At 53.7% G+C, this 13938-nt stretch overlaps 1 protein-coding gene across 1 annotated transcript; it reads right to left on the bottom strand.

Annotated features, from left to right (window-relative positions):
• Positions 1–1188: 1188 nt before the first annotated feature.
• Positions 1189–12376, bottom strand: ZC3HC1 (zinc finger C3HC-type containing 1). Its single transcript, XM_039391103.1, has 7 exons — positions 12216–12376; positions 9596–9723; positions 7435–7595; positions 4354–4561; positions 3686–3898; positions 3361–3567; positions 1189–1620 (listed from the first exon to the last, which is right to left on the bottom strand). The coding sequence occupies exons 1-7, from the start codon at positions 12343–12345 to the stop codon at positions 1552–1554; spliced, it is 1116 nt and encodes a 371-aa protein (XP_039247037.1). The 5' UTR covers positions 12346–12376; the 3' UTR covers positions 1189–1551.
• Positions 12377–13938: the final 1562 nt, after the last annotated feature.

Genomic DNA, 13938 nt, shown 5'->3' with positions numbered 1-13938 from the left:
AACGAGGGGGTGTTGGAATCCACGGATGGGGAACGTGGGGAATAAGGGGATCCACTGGGAATTGCAGGGAACCGCTGGAAATGGGGGATCCACGTGGATCCGGAGTTCTGGGAAGCTCCAGGAGCTGTGGAAGCTCAGGGGGGACGACCAGGGAAAAGCAGGGATGGCTGTTGGGAACACAGGGATCTGTTGGGAACACAGGGATCTGTAGGTCCGGGAAGCTGGAAAAGGGGCTCCTCCATGGCCAGCCCAGGCACTTCCCAGCCCGTCCTCACCCCTCCGGATTGGGAATATCCCCCCTCTTCATCCCAAATCCCAGCCCAGCAGGGCCAGGGGGTGAGGAAGCCCCTTGGGATTTAGGTTTCCCTTGGGAAAGGAAAGATTCCCACCCAAACTCCGGCTCTGCTGCTTCCCAGGGGATTCCTGCCAGCACCCACCCGGGATGGCTGGATCCCGGGATGGCTGGATCCCAGGTGGGCAGGTGCATTCCCAAGTTTTGGGGCTCAGGGAGAGCAGGGATGACGACCAAGGCACCTGCAGCATTCCCAGGAACTCCCAGAAAAGTTCCTCCCAGGGAATGAGGCGGGATGAGACCCGGATGAAATCCCAGAGCTGGGGCTGAGGAATCCCAGGAAGGGGCAATCCCAGGAAGGGGCAATCCCAGGAAGGGGCAATCCCAGGAAGGGGCTCCTGCTCCGAAAAACAGGGAATGACACGTCCCTGTGGCTGGGACAGAGCTGGGGTGAGGAGATCCGGCTGTGCCCGGGTTTTCCATGGAATCTCAGCCCTTCCCAAAGCCCCTTTCCCGACACCCCCGAGGATGGAGATGACGGATCAGGGTCTCCCTTCTCGGCTTCTTTTTCCCTTTCCATGAGACCCCCAAGCCATGGGAAGGCCTAACCCTCCTCTTCCCGGTGTTTTGGCTGCATCCCGCCCTCCAATCCCAGGGATTTATTGTCCCAAAGGGGCCCCCCGGCCAAATGTGCTTGGGGCAGCTGATTCCAGGCCCAGGGGCCGGGAAAAGGCAGGGAAAACAATGGAATGAGGAGCGGGAAACCCAGGGAGAGACAGAGGGACAGCGATCCCACAAAACCCAGGGAATACAGGGCTCACATTCCATGCCCTGGAGCTCATCCCACCCCCTCCCAGGGAAAAAAAACCACCACGGGAGGAGGGAGGGAAGGAAAATCCAATGCCAAAAAGCGAAATGTTTATTCCCACCTGGAGTCACTTCCAGCGGGAAGGGCCGGACCCCGCGGACGCCCCGCAGGGAACGGCGGCTCCTCCTCATCCCAACGGCACATCCCGGTCCCAGAGGGGCTCCCGGAGCCTCCGGAGCCGCGGGATAACAGCAGCAACTGGGGAAGGCAGGTGGGGATGGGGGATCCCGGGATGGCTCCCTCGGGATCCCCTTCCCGAGGCACGGAGCTGGGGAGAGGGTCTCTCTCTCCGCCACGGAGCCCCTGGGGTGTGCTGGGTTCCAGAGGCTCAGGAATTCAGGAGGAATCCAGGAGGAATCCAGGAGGAGTTCAGGAGGAATCCAGGAGGAGTTCAGGAGGAGTTCATGCTCTCCCACTGCCGGAAAATGCGGAACACCTTGCAGGACTTCTCCGAGAGGCTCTGGAAAAACGGGAGCAAACGAGAGCCGGAGTCAAGGAAGGGGACGTGAGGGGAAAGGGCAGGAAAAGATCCAGCCCAAATATCCCAACCCGCTCCGGTTTGGGTACCAACGGACACCGATTCGTTCCTTTCCTTTGTTATCCCAATTTCCCAACTGGATGGAGGGAAAAAGACCCCAAGGGGAGGACAAGGAAGAAGCAGGAAAAAGCTTCCAAGGAGGAACTGCCGGGAACAGGGAGAGGAGGAAGAGGATCCCAGGAAGCAGGAAGGGGCTCCGGGAAGCAGGAAGGGGTTCTAGGAAGCAGGAAGGGACTTCAGGAAGCAGGAAGAGGGTCCAGGAAGCAGGAAAGGACTCCAGGAAGCGGGAAAGGACTCCAGGAAGCGGGAAAGGACTCCAGGAAGCGGGAAAGGACTCCAGGAAGCGGGAAAGGACTCCAGGAAGCGGGAAGGGACTTCAGGAAGGAGAAAGAGACTTCAGGAAGCAGGAAGGGGCTCCAGGAAGGACGAAGTGGCTCCAGGGAGCAAGAAGGGACTCCAGGAAGAAGGAAGGGGCTCCAGGGAGCAGGAAGGGGCTTGAAGAAGCAAGAAGTGGCTCCAAGAAGTGGGAAGGGGCTCCAGGAAGCGGGAAGGGACTCCAGGAAGGAGGAAGAGACTTCAGGAAGGAGGAAGGGGCTCCAGGAAGGAGGAAGGGGCTCCAGGAAGAGGGAAGGGGCTCCAGGAAGAGGGAAGGGGCTCCAGGAAGGAGGAAGGGGCCTCAAGAGAAATCCCGGAGCAGGAATGTCCTGCTGCTCCTCCCAGTTCCCAGCAGAGCAGAGGGGGATGGAAGGAGGAATCCCAGTGGATAAGGAGGCAGGAGCAGCCACTGGGAGAGGAGTTTTGGCCTCAGCTCCGCTCCCCCGGCTCGGGAAAGCTGTGAAAGCCTGGAGCCAGGGATCGGGATGGGGGCAGATCTCTGGGAACAGGGAATGAAAGTGGATCTTGGGAAGGGCTGTTATTTCTAGCAGGAGGCACTGGAGGGATGGATCCTGGGGAGGGGCTGCCAGGGGGGAGCTGGAGGGAGTTTGGTCCGTGGCATCCAGCTGGGATTGACTTCCCAAAGGAAGCCCATCCATCCCAAATCCTGCCCAGAGAGATCCAGCTCCACACACAACATTGTCATGGATGAATCCTGGGAAGGGGCTGGGAACTGACACCCTGGAGACACACGTTTGGTCCTTGTTTCCCAGCTGGAATTCAGCCCAAAGGAAGCCCATCCATCCCAAATCCTGCTCAGAGGGATCCAGCTGCACACACAACACTGGATGGATGAATCCTGGGAAGGGGTTGGGAACTGACACCCTGGAGACACACGTTGGGTCCTTGTCTTCCACCTGGGATTAACTTCCCAAAGGAAGCCCATCCATCCCAAATCGTGCCCACAGGGATCCAGCTCCACACACAACATTGTCATGGATGAATGCTGGGAAGGGGCTGCCAGAGGGGGAACTGAGACTCTGGAGGGAGTTTGGTTCTTGTCTCCCAGCTGGGATTGACTTCCCAAAGGAAGCCCATCCATCCCAAATCCTGCCCACAGGGATCCAGCTGCACACACAACACTGGATGGATGAATCCTGGGAAGGGGCTGGGAACTGACACCCTGGAGACACACGTTTGGTCCCTGTTTCCCAGCTGGAATTCAGCCCAAATTCAGCCCATCCATCCCAAACTGTGCCCCCAGGGCTTTGGGAATGCCAGGCTCACCACCGGCTCCGTGTCGGGCACGGCGTTGCCCCTCTGGGTGCCCAGCAGGGTGTCCAGCACCATTTTCCAGCCCGGCTCCGCCTTCCCGGCCTTCTCCCCGTGGGATGCAGCATCCTCCAGGGAATCCTGTCCCTCCCTGGTGCTCACCCAGGGACACCAGTCCCGGTGCTGGGAGCTGGGGTGGAAGAAGCTCCTCGTGGAAGTGTCCTGGGAATGAGAGAGGAAGGAATGGAAAGGGGGGTGAAATCCCGCTCCGCGCCCAAACCCCTGGATTGGGAACGGCATTCCCAGAATTCCCGGCATTCCCAGCATTCCCAGTGCTCACCAAGCCGCCGGAGGAGCAGAGCCGTGCCCGCTTGGCCCTGCGGATGGGGCTGGATGGCACTTCCATGGTGTCCCCCTGGCCCATGCTCCGCGTCACCGGGCGGCTCCGGAGGGAGGGGCTGGACACCTCCAGCTCCCCCCGGTCCATGGAGCCGGGAGAATCCCAACCCCGGGATACGGGGCGGGACATGGATGGGGAGGGGCTCTTCTCCTGCTGCAAGAGGGGAAAAACAGGGAATTAGGAAGATCCTCTGGACACCTCCAGCTCCCCCCAGTCCATGGAGCCGGGAGAATCCCAACCCTGGGATGTGGGGTGGGACATGGATGGGGAGGGGCTCTTCTCGTGCTGCAAGATGGGATAAACAGGGAATTAGGGAGATCCTCTGGAGACCACAGTCCATGGAGTTGGGAGAATCCCAACCCTGTGGGTGGGACATGGATGGGGATGGGCTCTTCTCCTGCTGCCGGGGGGGGAAACCAGGGAATTCGGGAGATCCTTGTCTGCCACCATGAAGGGATTTGGGGAATCCTGCCCAGCTCAACCAATCCTTGTCCATCCACGTTCCCTTCCCAGCAGGAGCATCCCGGCCGTGGCTGAGGGAACCCACGGATGGTGTTGGACACAAGGATGTCCCCCTGGGTGTCCCGGTGCCCCCATTCCAGCTGTACCTGCTCGGCTCCGGCCGGGATCGTGTCCTGGCTCCGGGTGACGATCCTGCGGGGGGACGTGGGCACGGCCGGGAAGCCGGAGCTGCCGGAGGAGCCGCAGGAATCCGGCTCTGGAGCGGAGGATTCCAGCTGGTGGAAGCTCCAGAGCCCCACCTTCCTCATGCAGCGGGAGCAGGAGATCACCGGCAGGGTCGGGGAGCCGCCGGAACTGCGGGAATACAGCCCGGGATCGGGATGGGAAGCGGGGAATGGGCGGGATTCCAACCAACCCCCGGGCATTCCGAGCTCCCGCCATCCCGGGGATGCTCCAAAGCCCATCCAGGGACACTTCCAGGGATGGGGAGAGGCAGGATGGGCCCAGGCTGGAAAAGTTGGGAAAAATGTCCAGGGAAAGCCGGGGATGGCGTGGATTTGGATGGGCTCGGCCTGGTGGGGAAGCGGGAGAACGGGAAGTAGGGAAAGCAGGGAAATGTGGGATAAGGGAAGAGGAGGCAGAGGGGAAAATGAGGGGAAATGTGGAAATAGTGGGAAATAGGGAAAATAGGGAAATGGTGGGAATAGTGGAAATAGGGAAATGGTGGGAATAGTGGAAATAGTGGGAATAGTGAAAATAGGGAAATAGTGGGAATAGTGAAAATAGGGAAATAGTGGGAATAGTGAAAATAGGGAAATAGTGGGAATAGTGGAAATAGGGAAATAGTGGGAATAGTGGAAATAGGGAAATAGTGGGAATAATGAAAATAGGGAAATAGTGGGAATAATGAAAATAGGGAAATAGTGGGAATAGTGGAAATAGGGAAATAGTGGGAATAGTGGAAATAGTGGGAATAATGAAAACAGGGAAATAGTGGGAATAGTGAAATAAGGGAATGGGGAGCACAGTGGAAAAGAGGGAAAATAGCGAAAAAGGGGGAAAATAGGAAAAGAGTGAAAGGAAGCAGGAGTGTAGGGAAAAATAAGGAAAACAGGAAATCAGGGAAGCAGGAATGTAGGGAAAACTGAAAAAGAAGGAAAATAGGAGAAGAGTGAAATAAGGGAATCAGGAGAATAGTGAGAGAGGGAAAACAGGAAAAGAGGGGAAAAAGGGAAAATAGGACAATAGTGGGATAAGGGAAGCAGGAGCAGAGGGAAAAGAGGGAAAAGAGGGAAATAAGAGGGGAAATGGAGAAAAAGAGGGAAAATGGGGGGAAAGAGGGACAACAGGAAAATAGTGAAATAAGGGAAGTGGGAACAGAGGGAAAAAGAGGGGGAAAGAGGGAAAATAGTGGAAAAAGTTAAATAGGGGAAGCAGGAGTGTAGTAAAAAATAGGGAAAATGGGGAAATAAGGGAATCAGGGAAATAGGGAAATAGGGAAAACAAGAAAATAGTGAAATAAGGGAATCAAGAGCTTAGTGAAAAAGACGGAAAATAGGGAAAAATAGGGAGAATATGGAAATAATGAAATAAGGGAAGCAGGAGCAGAGGAAAAAAGAGGGGAAAATAGGAAAATAGTGGAATAAGGGAAGCAGGAGTGTAGTGAAAAAGAGGGAAAAAATAGGGAAAAATAGCTAAAAATAGCAAAGAAAGGAAAAAATTGTAGTAAGGGAAGCAGGGGCAGAGGGAAAAAGAGGGAAAAGGAGGGAAAACAGTGGAAAATGGTGCAAATAGGAAAATAGTGAAATAAGGGAAACAGAAGCATAAGGAAAAATAGAAAAAATAGGAAAATGGTGAAAAATAGTGAAAATGAGAAAACAGGGAAATCAGGGAACAGGAGCAGAGGGAAAAACAGGGAAAGAGTGGAATAAGGGAAGCAGGAGCAGAGGGAAAAATAGGGAAAATAGGGGAAAATTGTGGAATAAGGGAAGTAGGAGTGTAGGGAAAAAGAGGGAAAACAAGAAAATAGTGGAATAAGGGAAGCAGGAACAGAGGGAAAAAGAGGGGAAAAGAGAGAAAATGGGAAAAAAAGAGTGAAAATAGGGAAAAAAGAGTGAAATAAGGGAAGCAGGAGCACGGGGAAAATAGGGAAAATAATGGGGAAAACAGTGGAATAAGAGGAGGGTGAAAAAGAGGGAAAAGGAGGGAGAATAGTGGAAAATGGAGAAATAAGGGAAGCAGGAGCAGAGGGGAAAATAGGGGAAAAGAGGGAAAACAGTGGAAAAATAGGGAAAAAAGAGGGAAAACAGTGGGAAAATAGGGAAAACAGTGGGAAAATGGGGAAAAAAGAGGGAAAATGGGGAAAAAAGAGGGAAAACAGTGGAAAAGAGGGAAAACAGTGGAAAAGAGGGAAAACAGTGGAAAAGAGGGAAAACAGTGGAAAAGAGGGAAAACAGTGGAAAAGAGGGAAAACAGTGGAAAAGAGGGAAAACAGTGGAAAAGAGGGAAAACAGTGGAAAAGAGGGAAAACAGTGAAAAAGAGGGAAAACAGTGAAAAAGAGGGAAAACAGTGGAAAAGAGGGAAAACAGTGGAAAAGAGGGAAAACAGTGGAAAAGAGGGAAAACAGTGGAAAAGAGGGAAAACAGTGAAAAAGAGGGAAAACAGTGAAAAAGAGGGAAAACAGTGAAAAAGAGGGAAAACAGTGGAAAAGAGGGAAAACAGTGGAAAAGAGGGAAAACAGTGAAAAAGAGGGAAAATAAGGGAAGCAGGAGCACAGTAAAAAATAGGGGAAAAGAGGGAAAATAGTGGAAAAATAGGGAAAAAGAGGGAAAACAGTGAAAAAGAGGGAAAATAGGAAAATAGTGGAAATAGGAAAATAAGGGAAGCAGGAGCAGAGGGAAAAATAGGGGGAAAGAGGGAAAATAGTGGAAAAATAGGGAAAAAGAGGGAAAACAGTGAAAAAGAGGGAAAATAGGGAAATAAGGGAAGCAGGAGTGTAGTGAAAAACAGGGAAAACGGGAAAATAAGGGAAGCAGGAATGTAGCAAAAAATAGGGAAAACAAGGACAGAGCAGGAAACAGGAACAGAGTGAAAAAAAGGGAAGCAAGAGCGGAGCGAAAAAAAGAGGGAAAACGGGAAAGGGGTGAAACGAGGGAGCGAAGAATTCCCGGGAGGAAGATCCCGGGAGGAAGATCCCAGATTCCCAGATTCCCGCGGCCCCGCCCACCTGCAATTCCAGCCGCAGAGCGCCAGGATGGAGGCGGGAACGGCGTGGCCCTGCGGGCTTTCCATGGAAAACTTCCCGGGGGGCTTCTCCCCTTCCCGGCCGGATTCCAGCTCGTCCTGGAGGAGCTCCAGGAGGCGGCGGATCCGCTCCTCCGACAGCGACTGCGGAGCACGCCGAGGGAATTCCAGGGATTCGCTCCCACCGAGTGGAGGGGAAGCCCCTTCCCAATCCCTGGAAGTGCAGCTTCCAACGCCCCCCGTGCTGCTTAACCGGGAAAAGGGACGGATTCCTCCTGCCTCGTGTCCCTCTGGAGCCCCATCCCAGGATTTCTGCTCCGGCTAACAGGGAACAGACTCCTCATTCCATGATTTTTACACTGGCTAACAGGGAACAGACTCCCCATTCCATGATTTCTGCTCCGGTTAACAGGGAACAGACTCCTCATTCCATGATTTTTACTCTGGTTAGCAGGGAAAAGGAACAGCTTCCTCCTGCCTTGTGTCCCTCTGGATCCACATTCCATGATTTCTGCTCTGGGATTATCAGGGAAAAGGAACAGCTTCCTCCTGCTTTATATCCCTCTGGATCCACATTCCATGATTTCTACTTTGCTTAACAGGGAACAGACTCCCCATTCCATGATTTCTGCTCTGGGATTATCAGGGAAAAGGAACAGCTTCCTCCTGCCTTGTGTCCCTCTGGATCCACATTCCATGATTTCTGCTCTGATTAACAGGGAACAGACTCCTCATTCCATGATTTTTACTCTGGTTACCAGGGAAAAGGATCAGCTTCCTCCTGCTTTATATCCCTCTGGAGCCCCATCCCAGGATTTCTACTCTGGTTACCAGGGAAAAGACTCCTCATTCCATGATTTCTGTTCTGGTTATCAGGGAAAAGACTCCTCATTCCATGATTTCTGCTCTGGTTATCAGGGAAAAGGATCAGCTTCCTCCTGTCTCGTGTCCCTCTGGATCCACATTCCATGATTTCTGCTCTGGTTAACAGGGAACAGACTCCCCATTCCATGATTTCTGCTCTGGGGTTATCAGGGAAAAGCAGCACCTTCCTCCTCTGGATCCCATCCCGTGATTTCTGTCCCTGCTCTCCCGGGATTTTTGGGATTTGTGGATCCGCTCCCATCCCTGCCAGGGCTTTGGGGGGTTTTTAGGAACCCGAAAACCCCTCTGGGATTTCTCCCGGCTGGATCAGGAATTCCCTGGATCCCTCCCAGCTTCCCAGAGCTCCCAGAGTTTCCTGCTGGGAGAGTGTCCAAGGAGCTGCTCCAGGGAAGCAATTCCACCCCTCTGGAATTGCCTTTGCTCCATTTCCCAAGGGAGAAATGGAACAAGTTTTGGGGGATCCCAAATCCCATTTCCCAAATCCCTGTGGGATCCCAAATCCCATTTCCCAAGGGAGCCCATGGGATCCCAAATTCCCTGTGAGATCCCAAATCCCATTTCCCAGGGGAGCCTGTGGGATCCCAAATCCCATTTCCCAAATCTGCTGAGAGATCCCAAATCCCATTTCCTAAATCCCACTTCCCAAATCCCCTGTGGGACCCCAAATCCCGTTTCCCAAGGCAGTCTGTGGGATTCTCAAATCCCCTGGGAGATCCCAAATCCCATTTCCCAAGGGAGCCTATAGGATCCCAAACCCCACTTCCCAAATCCCCTGAGAGATCCCAAATCCCATTTCCCAAAGGAGTCCATGGGATCCCAAATCCCACTTCCCAAATCCCCTGTGGGATCCCAAATCCCATTTCCCAAATCCCGTTTCCCAAACCCTATTTCCCAAACCCCCTGTGGGATCCCAAACTCCATTTCCCAAATCCCCTGAGAGATCCCAAATCCCACTTCCCAAAGGAGTCCATGGGATCCCAAACCCTATTTCCCAAATCCCCTGTGATATCCCAAAACCCATTTCCCAAATCCCGTTTCCCAAATCCCCTGTGGGATCCCAAACCCCATTTCCCAAACCCCATTTCCCAAATCCCGTTTCCCAACCGAGCCGCTCCCGACTCCTTTTTTTCCCACATTCCCATTAACCCCCCCGTTGGAAGCAGCCTGCGGGAACATCCCAGGGGAATCCCGAGGCCCCCTCCGACCCGGAGCCCCCAATTCCCGGCGTTCCCGGGACTCTCCGGAATTTGGGAACGCACCATGTTCCCGAGGTCCTCGGGCCGGAGCGAGGGAAGCTGCAGCTCCAGGCGGGAAAGGCTCTGGAAGCGCTCCAGGAATTCCTGGAGAAGCACTCGGGGCTCGTCCACCAGGAGCAGGGCAAAGCGCTCTGGGAAAAAGGGGAAAAGGTGGGAATGCTGAGCGGGAATGCCGGGAATGCTGCTTCCCAACCCTCCTCATCCCGCTGGGAAAGGGGGAGCAGCCCGGCCAGGAAAAGAGGGAATGAGCTGGAGGAGGGGGAAGGATGGTGGGATGTGCGGAAGGAATTCCTGGCTGGGAGGGCGGGGAGGGATGGGGAGAAATGGGATTGGGGATCTCACAGGGAATTTGGGATCTCACAGGGAATTTGGGATCCCGTGGGCTCCCTTGGGAAATGGGATTTGGGATCCCACAGGGGATTTGGGAAATGGGATTTGGGATCCCACAGGGAATTTGGAATCCCATGGGCTTCCTTGGGAAATGGGATTTGGGATCTCACAGGGATTTGGGATCTCACAGGGGGTTTGGGAAATGGGGTTTGGGATCCCACAGGGGATTTGGGAAATGGGGTTTGGGATCCCACAGGTTCACTTGGGAAATGGGATTTGGGATCCCACAGGGGGTTTGGGAAATGGGATTTGGGAAATGGGGTTTGGGATCCCACAGGGGGTTTGGGAAATGGGATTTGGGATCTCACAGGGGGTTGGGGAAACAGGATTTGGGATCCCACAGCCTCCCTTGGGAAACGGGATTTGGGATCCCACAGGGATTCGGGAAATGGGATTTGGGATCCCACAGGGGGTTTGGGAAATGGGAGTTGGGATCCCACAGGGAATTTGGGATCCCATGGGCTCCCTTGGGAAATGGGATTTGGGATGGAATTCCCAGGGAAGCTGGGGTTTCCCGGGAAGTGCTGGATGGGGCTTGGAGCCAGCCGGGATAGCGGGAAGTGTCCCTGCCCTGGGGTGGGAATGGGATGGAGCTGAGCCCCCTTCCCACCAAAGCATTCCAGGATCCAGGGGAAAATTAGGGAATAATGGTGGGAAAAAATAGGGAATAATGGTGGGAAAATTAGGGAACAACGGTGGGAAAAATAGGGAATAATGGTGGGATAAAATAGGGAATAATGGTAGGATAATGAGTAAAAGATAGGGAACAATGGTGGGAAAAACAGGGAATGGTGGGAAAATAGGGAATAATGGTTGAAAAAATAGCGAATAAAGGCGGGCTAAAATAGGGAATAATGGAAAAATTAGGGAATAATGGGTAAAAAACATGGAATAATGGGGGGAAAAATAGGGAAGGGTGGGAAAATAGGGAATAATGGTGGGAAAAAATAGGGAATTGTGGGAAAAATAGGGAATAAGGGTGGGATAAAATAGGGAATAATGGTTGGAAAATTAGGGAATAATGGGTAAAAAATAGGGAATAACGGTGTGGAAATTAGGGAATCATGGTTGAAAAATAGGGAATGGTGGGAAAAATAGTGAATAAGGGTGGGAGAAATGGTGGGAAAAACAGGGAATAATGGTGGGAAAAATAAGAAATAAGGGTGGAAAAATAGGGAATAATGGTGGGAAAAAACAGGGAATGGTGGCAAAATAGGGAATAAGGGTGGATAAATAGGGAATAATGGTGGCAAAAATGGTGGGAAAATTAGGGAATAATCGTAGGAAAAAGGGAAATAATGATGGGAAAAAATAGTGAATAGTGGGAAGAAATAGGGAATGGTGGGAAAATCAGGGAATAATGGTGGGAAAATCAGGGAATAATGGTGGGAAAATCAGGGAATAATGGTGGGAAAAATAGGGAATAATGGGGGAAAATAGGGAATTATGGGAAAATAGGGAATAAGGGTGGATAAGCAGGGAATAAAGGGGGATAACTCGGGAATAAAGGTGGATAAGTGGGGAATAAAGGTGCATAAAATATGGAATAATGGTGGGAATAATAGGGAATGGTGGGAAAATAGGGAATAAAGGTGGATAAGTAGGGAATAAGGGTGGATAACTTGGGAATACGGGTGGATAACTGGGAATACGGGTGGATAAACAGGGAATAAGGGTGGATAAACAGGGAATACGGGTGGATAAACAGGGAATAAGGGTGGATAAACAGGGAATACGGGTGGATAAACAGGGAATATGGGTGGCTAAGCAGGGAATAAAGGTGGATAAGTAGGGAATAAAGATGGATAAGCAGGGAATAAAGATGGATAACTGGGAATACGGGTGGATAACTCGGGAATACGGGTGAATAACTCAGGAATACAGGTGGATAACTTGGGAATACGGGTGAATAACTTGGGAATACGGGTGGATAACTCGGGAATACGGGTGGATAACTCGGGAATACGGGTGGATAACTCGGGAATAAAGGTGGATAACTCGGGAACAAAGGTGGATAACTGGGAATAAAGGTGGCTAACTGGGAATAAAGGTGGCTAAGCAGGGAATACAGGTGGATAAGCAGGGAATACAGGTGGATTACTGTGAATAAGGGTGGCTAAGGAGGGAATAAAGATGGATAACTGGGAATACAGGTGGATAACTGGGAATACGGGTGGCTGAGCAGGGAATAAAGGTGGATAACTGGGGAATGCAGGTTGCTGAGCAGCCCCACCTGGGCAGGGGTTGTCTGGCCAGAAGCAGAACCTCTCGTGGGCGGCGCTCAGGGCTCTCCTCAGCTCCGCACAGCGCTCCCGGTCTGCGGGAAACAGGGATGGTCCCTGCCCACCGCCATTCCCGGCCATTCCCAGTCATTCCCGGCCATTCCCGGCCATTCCCAGCCATTCCTGCCCATTCCTGCCCATTCCCGGCCATTCCCGGCCATTCCCGGCCATTCCCAGTCATTCCCGGCCATTCCCGGCCATTCCCAGCCATTCCTGCCCATTCCCGGCCATTCCTGCCCATTCCCGGCCATTCCCAGTCATTCCCGGCCATTCCCGGCCATTCCCAGCCATTCCCACCCATTCCCAGCCATTCCCGGCCATTCCCAGCCATTCCCGCCCATTCCCGCCCATTCCTGCCCATTCCCGGCCATTCCCGGCCATTCCCGGCCATTCCTGCCCATTCCCGGCCATTCCTGCCCATTCCTGCCCATTCCCGGCCATTCCTGCCCATTCCCGGCCATTGGCCATTCCCAGCCCTATTCCGGCCATTCCCTGGGACCATTCCCAGCCATCATGCCATCCCGGCCATTCCCGGCCATTCCCAGCCATTCCTGCCCATTCCCGGCCATTCCTGCCCATTCCCGGCCATTCCCAGTCATTCCCGGCCATTCCCAGCCATTCCCAGCCATTCCCAGCCATTCCCAGCCATTCCCGGCCATTCCCAGCCATTCCTGCCCATTCCCAGCCATTCCTGCCCATTCCCAGTCATTCCCGGCCATTCCCAGTCATTCCCGGCCATTCCCAGCCATTCCTGCCCATTCCTGCCCATTCCCAGCCATTCCCGGCCATTCCCGGCCATTCCCGGCCATTCCCGGCCATTCCCAGTCATTCCCGGCCATTCCCGGCCATTCCCGGCCATTCCCAGTCATTCCCGGCCATTCCCGGCCATTCCTGCCCATTCCCGGCCATTCCCAGCCATTCCCAGCCATTCCCGGCCATCCCTGCCCTCCCTCCCCACCAAAAGCTGCCCGAAATTCCCTGGAATTCCACCCCCCCCCGGCCCGAATTCCCGCCCGACCCCAGGCAGGGGAGCACAGCCGGACGCTCCCGGGCGCTGGATCCGCCCCAATCCCAAGGTTTTCCCTCCTGGAATGCTGCCGATCCCGCCCCGATCCCAGCGGATCCCAGAGCCAGGGCTGCAAATCCAACTTCCCAAAAAAACCCCCCGATCCTTAATTTAACTCATTCCCGCCTTTCCGAACCGGCTCATTCCCTTTGAAATCCCTTTTCCCAAGCTCTGCTTATTCCGGGCTTTTCCCGATCCCGGCGGGATGATTCCCCAGGGAATGAGCAGGCCAAGGCTGATTTAAAAGGGAGAATCTGGGAATGCTGATCCTGGATGACCCGCAGGGAAAGGCTCGGGCAGCAAGGGCAGGGAATTGCAGGGCATGGGAGCAGGGAATTGCAGGGGATGGGAGCAGAGAATTGCAGGGGATGGGAGCAGGGAATTGCAGGGGATGGGAGCAGGGAATTCCAGGGAATGGGAGCAGGGAATTCCAGGGAATGGGAGCAGGGAATTCCAGGGGATGGGAGCAGGGAATTCCAGGGAATGGGAGCAGGGAATTCCAGGGGATGGGAGCAGGGAATTCCAGGGGATGGGAGCAGGGAATTCCAGGGGATGGGAGCAGGGAATTCCAGGGGATGGGAGCAGGGAATTCCAGGGAATGGGAGCAG

Source organism: Pipra filicauda, unplaced genomic scaffold (assembly GCF_003945595.2).
Source record: "Pipra filicauda isolate LSUMZ 115617 unplaced genomic scaffold, ASM394559v2 scaffold907_size54712_pilon, whole genome shotgun sequence".
Taxonomy (NCBI): Eukaryota; Metazoa; Chordata; class Aves; order Passeriformes; family Pipridae; genus Pipra; species Pipra filicauda.
This window is presented reverse-complemented; position numbering and strand designations above follow the sequence as displayed.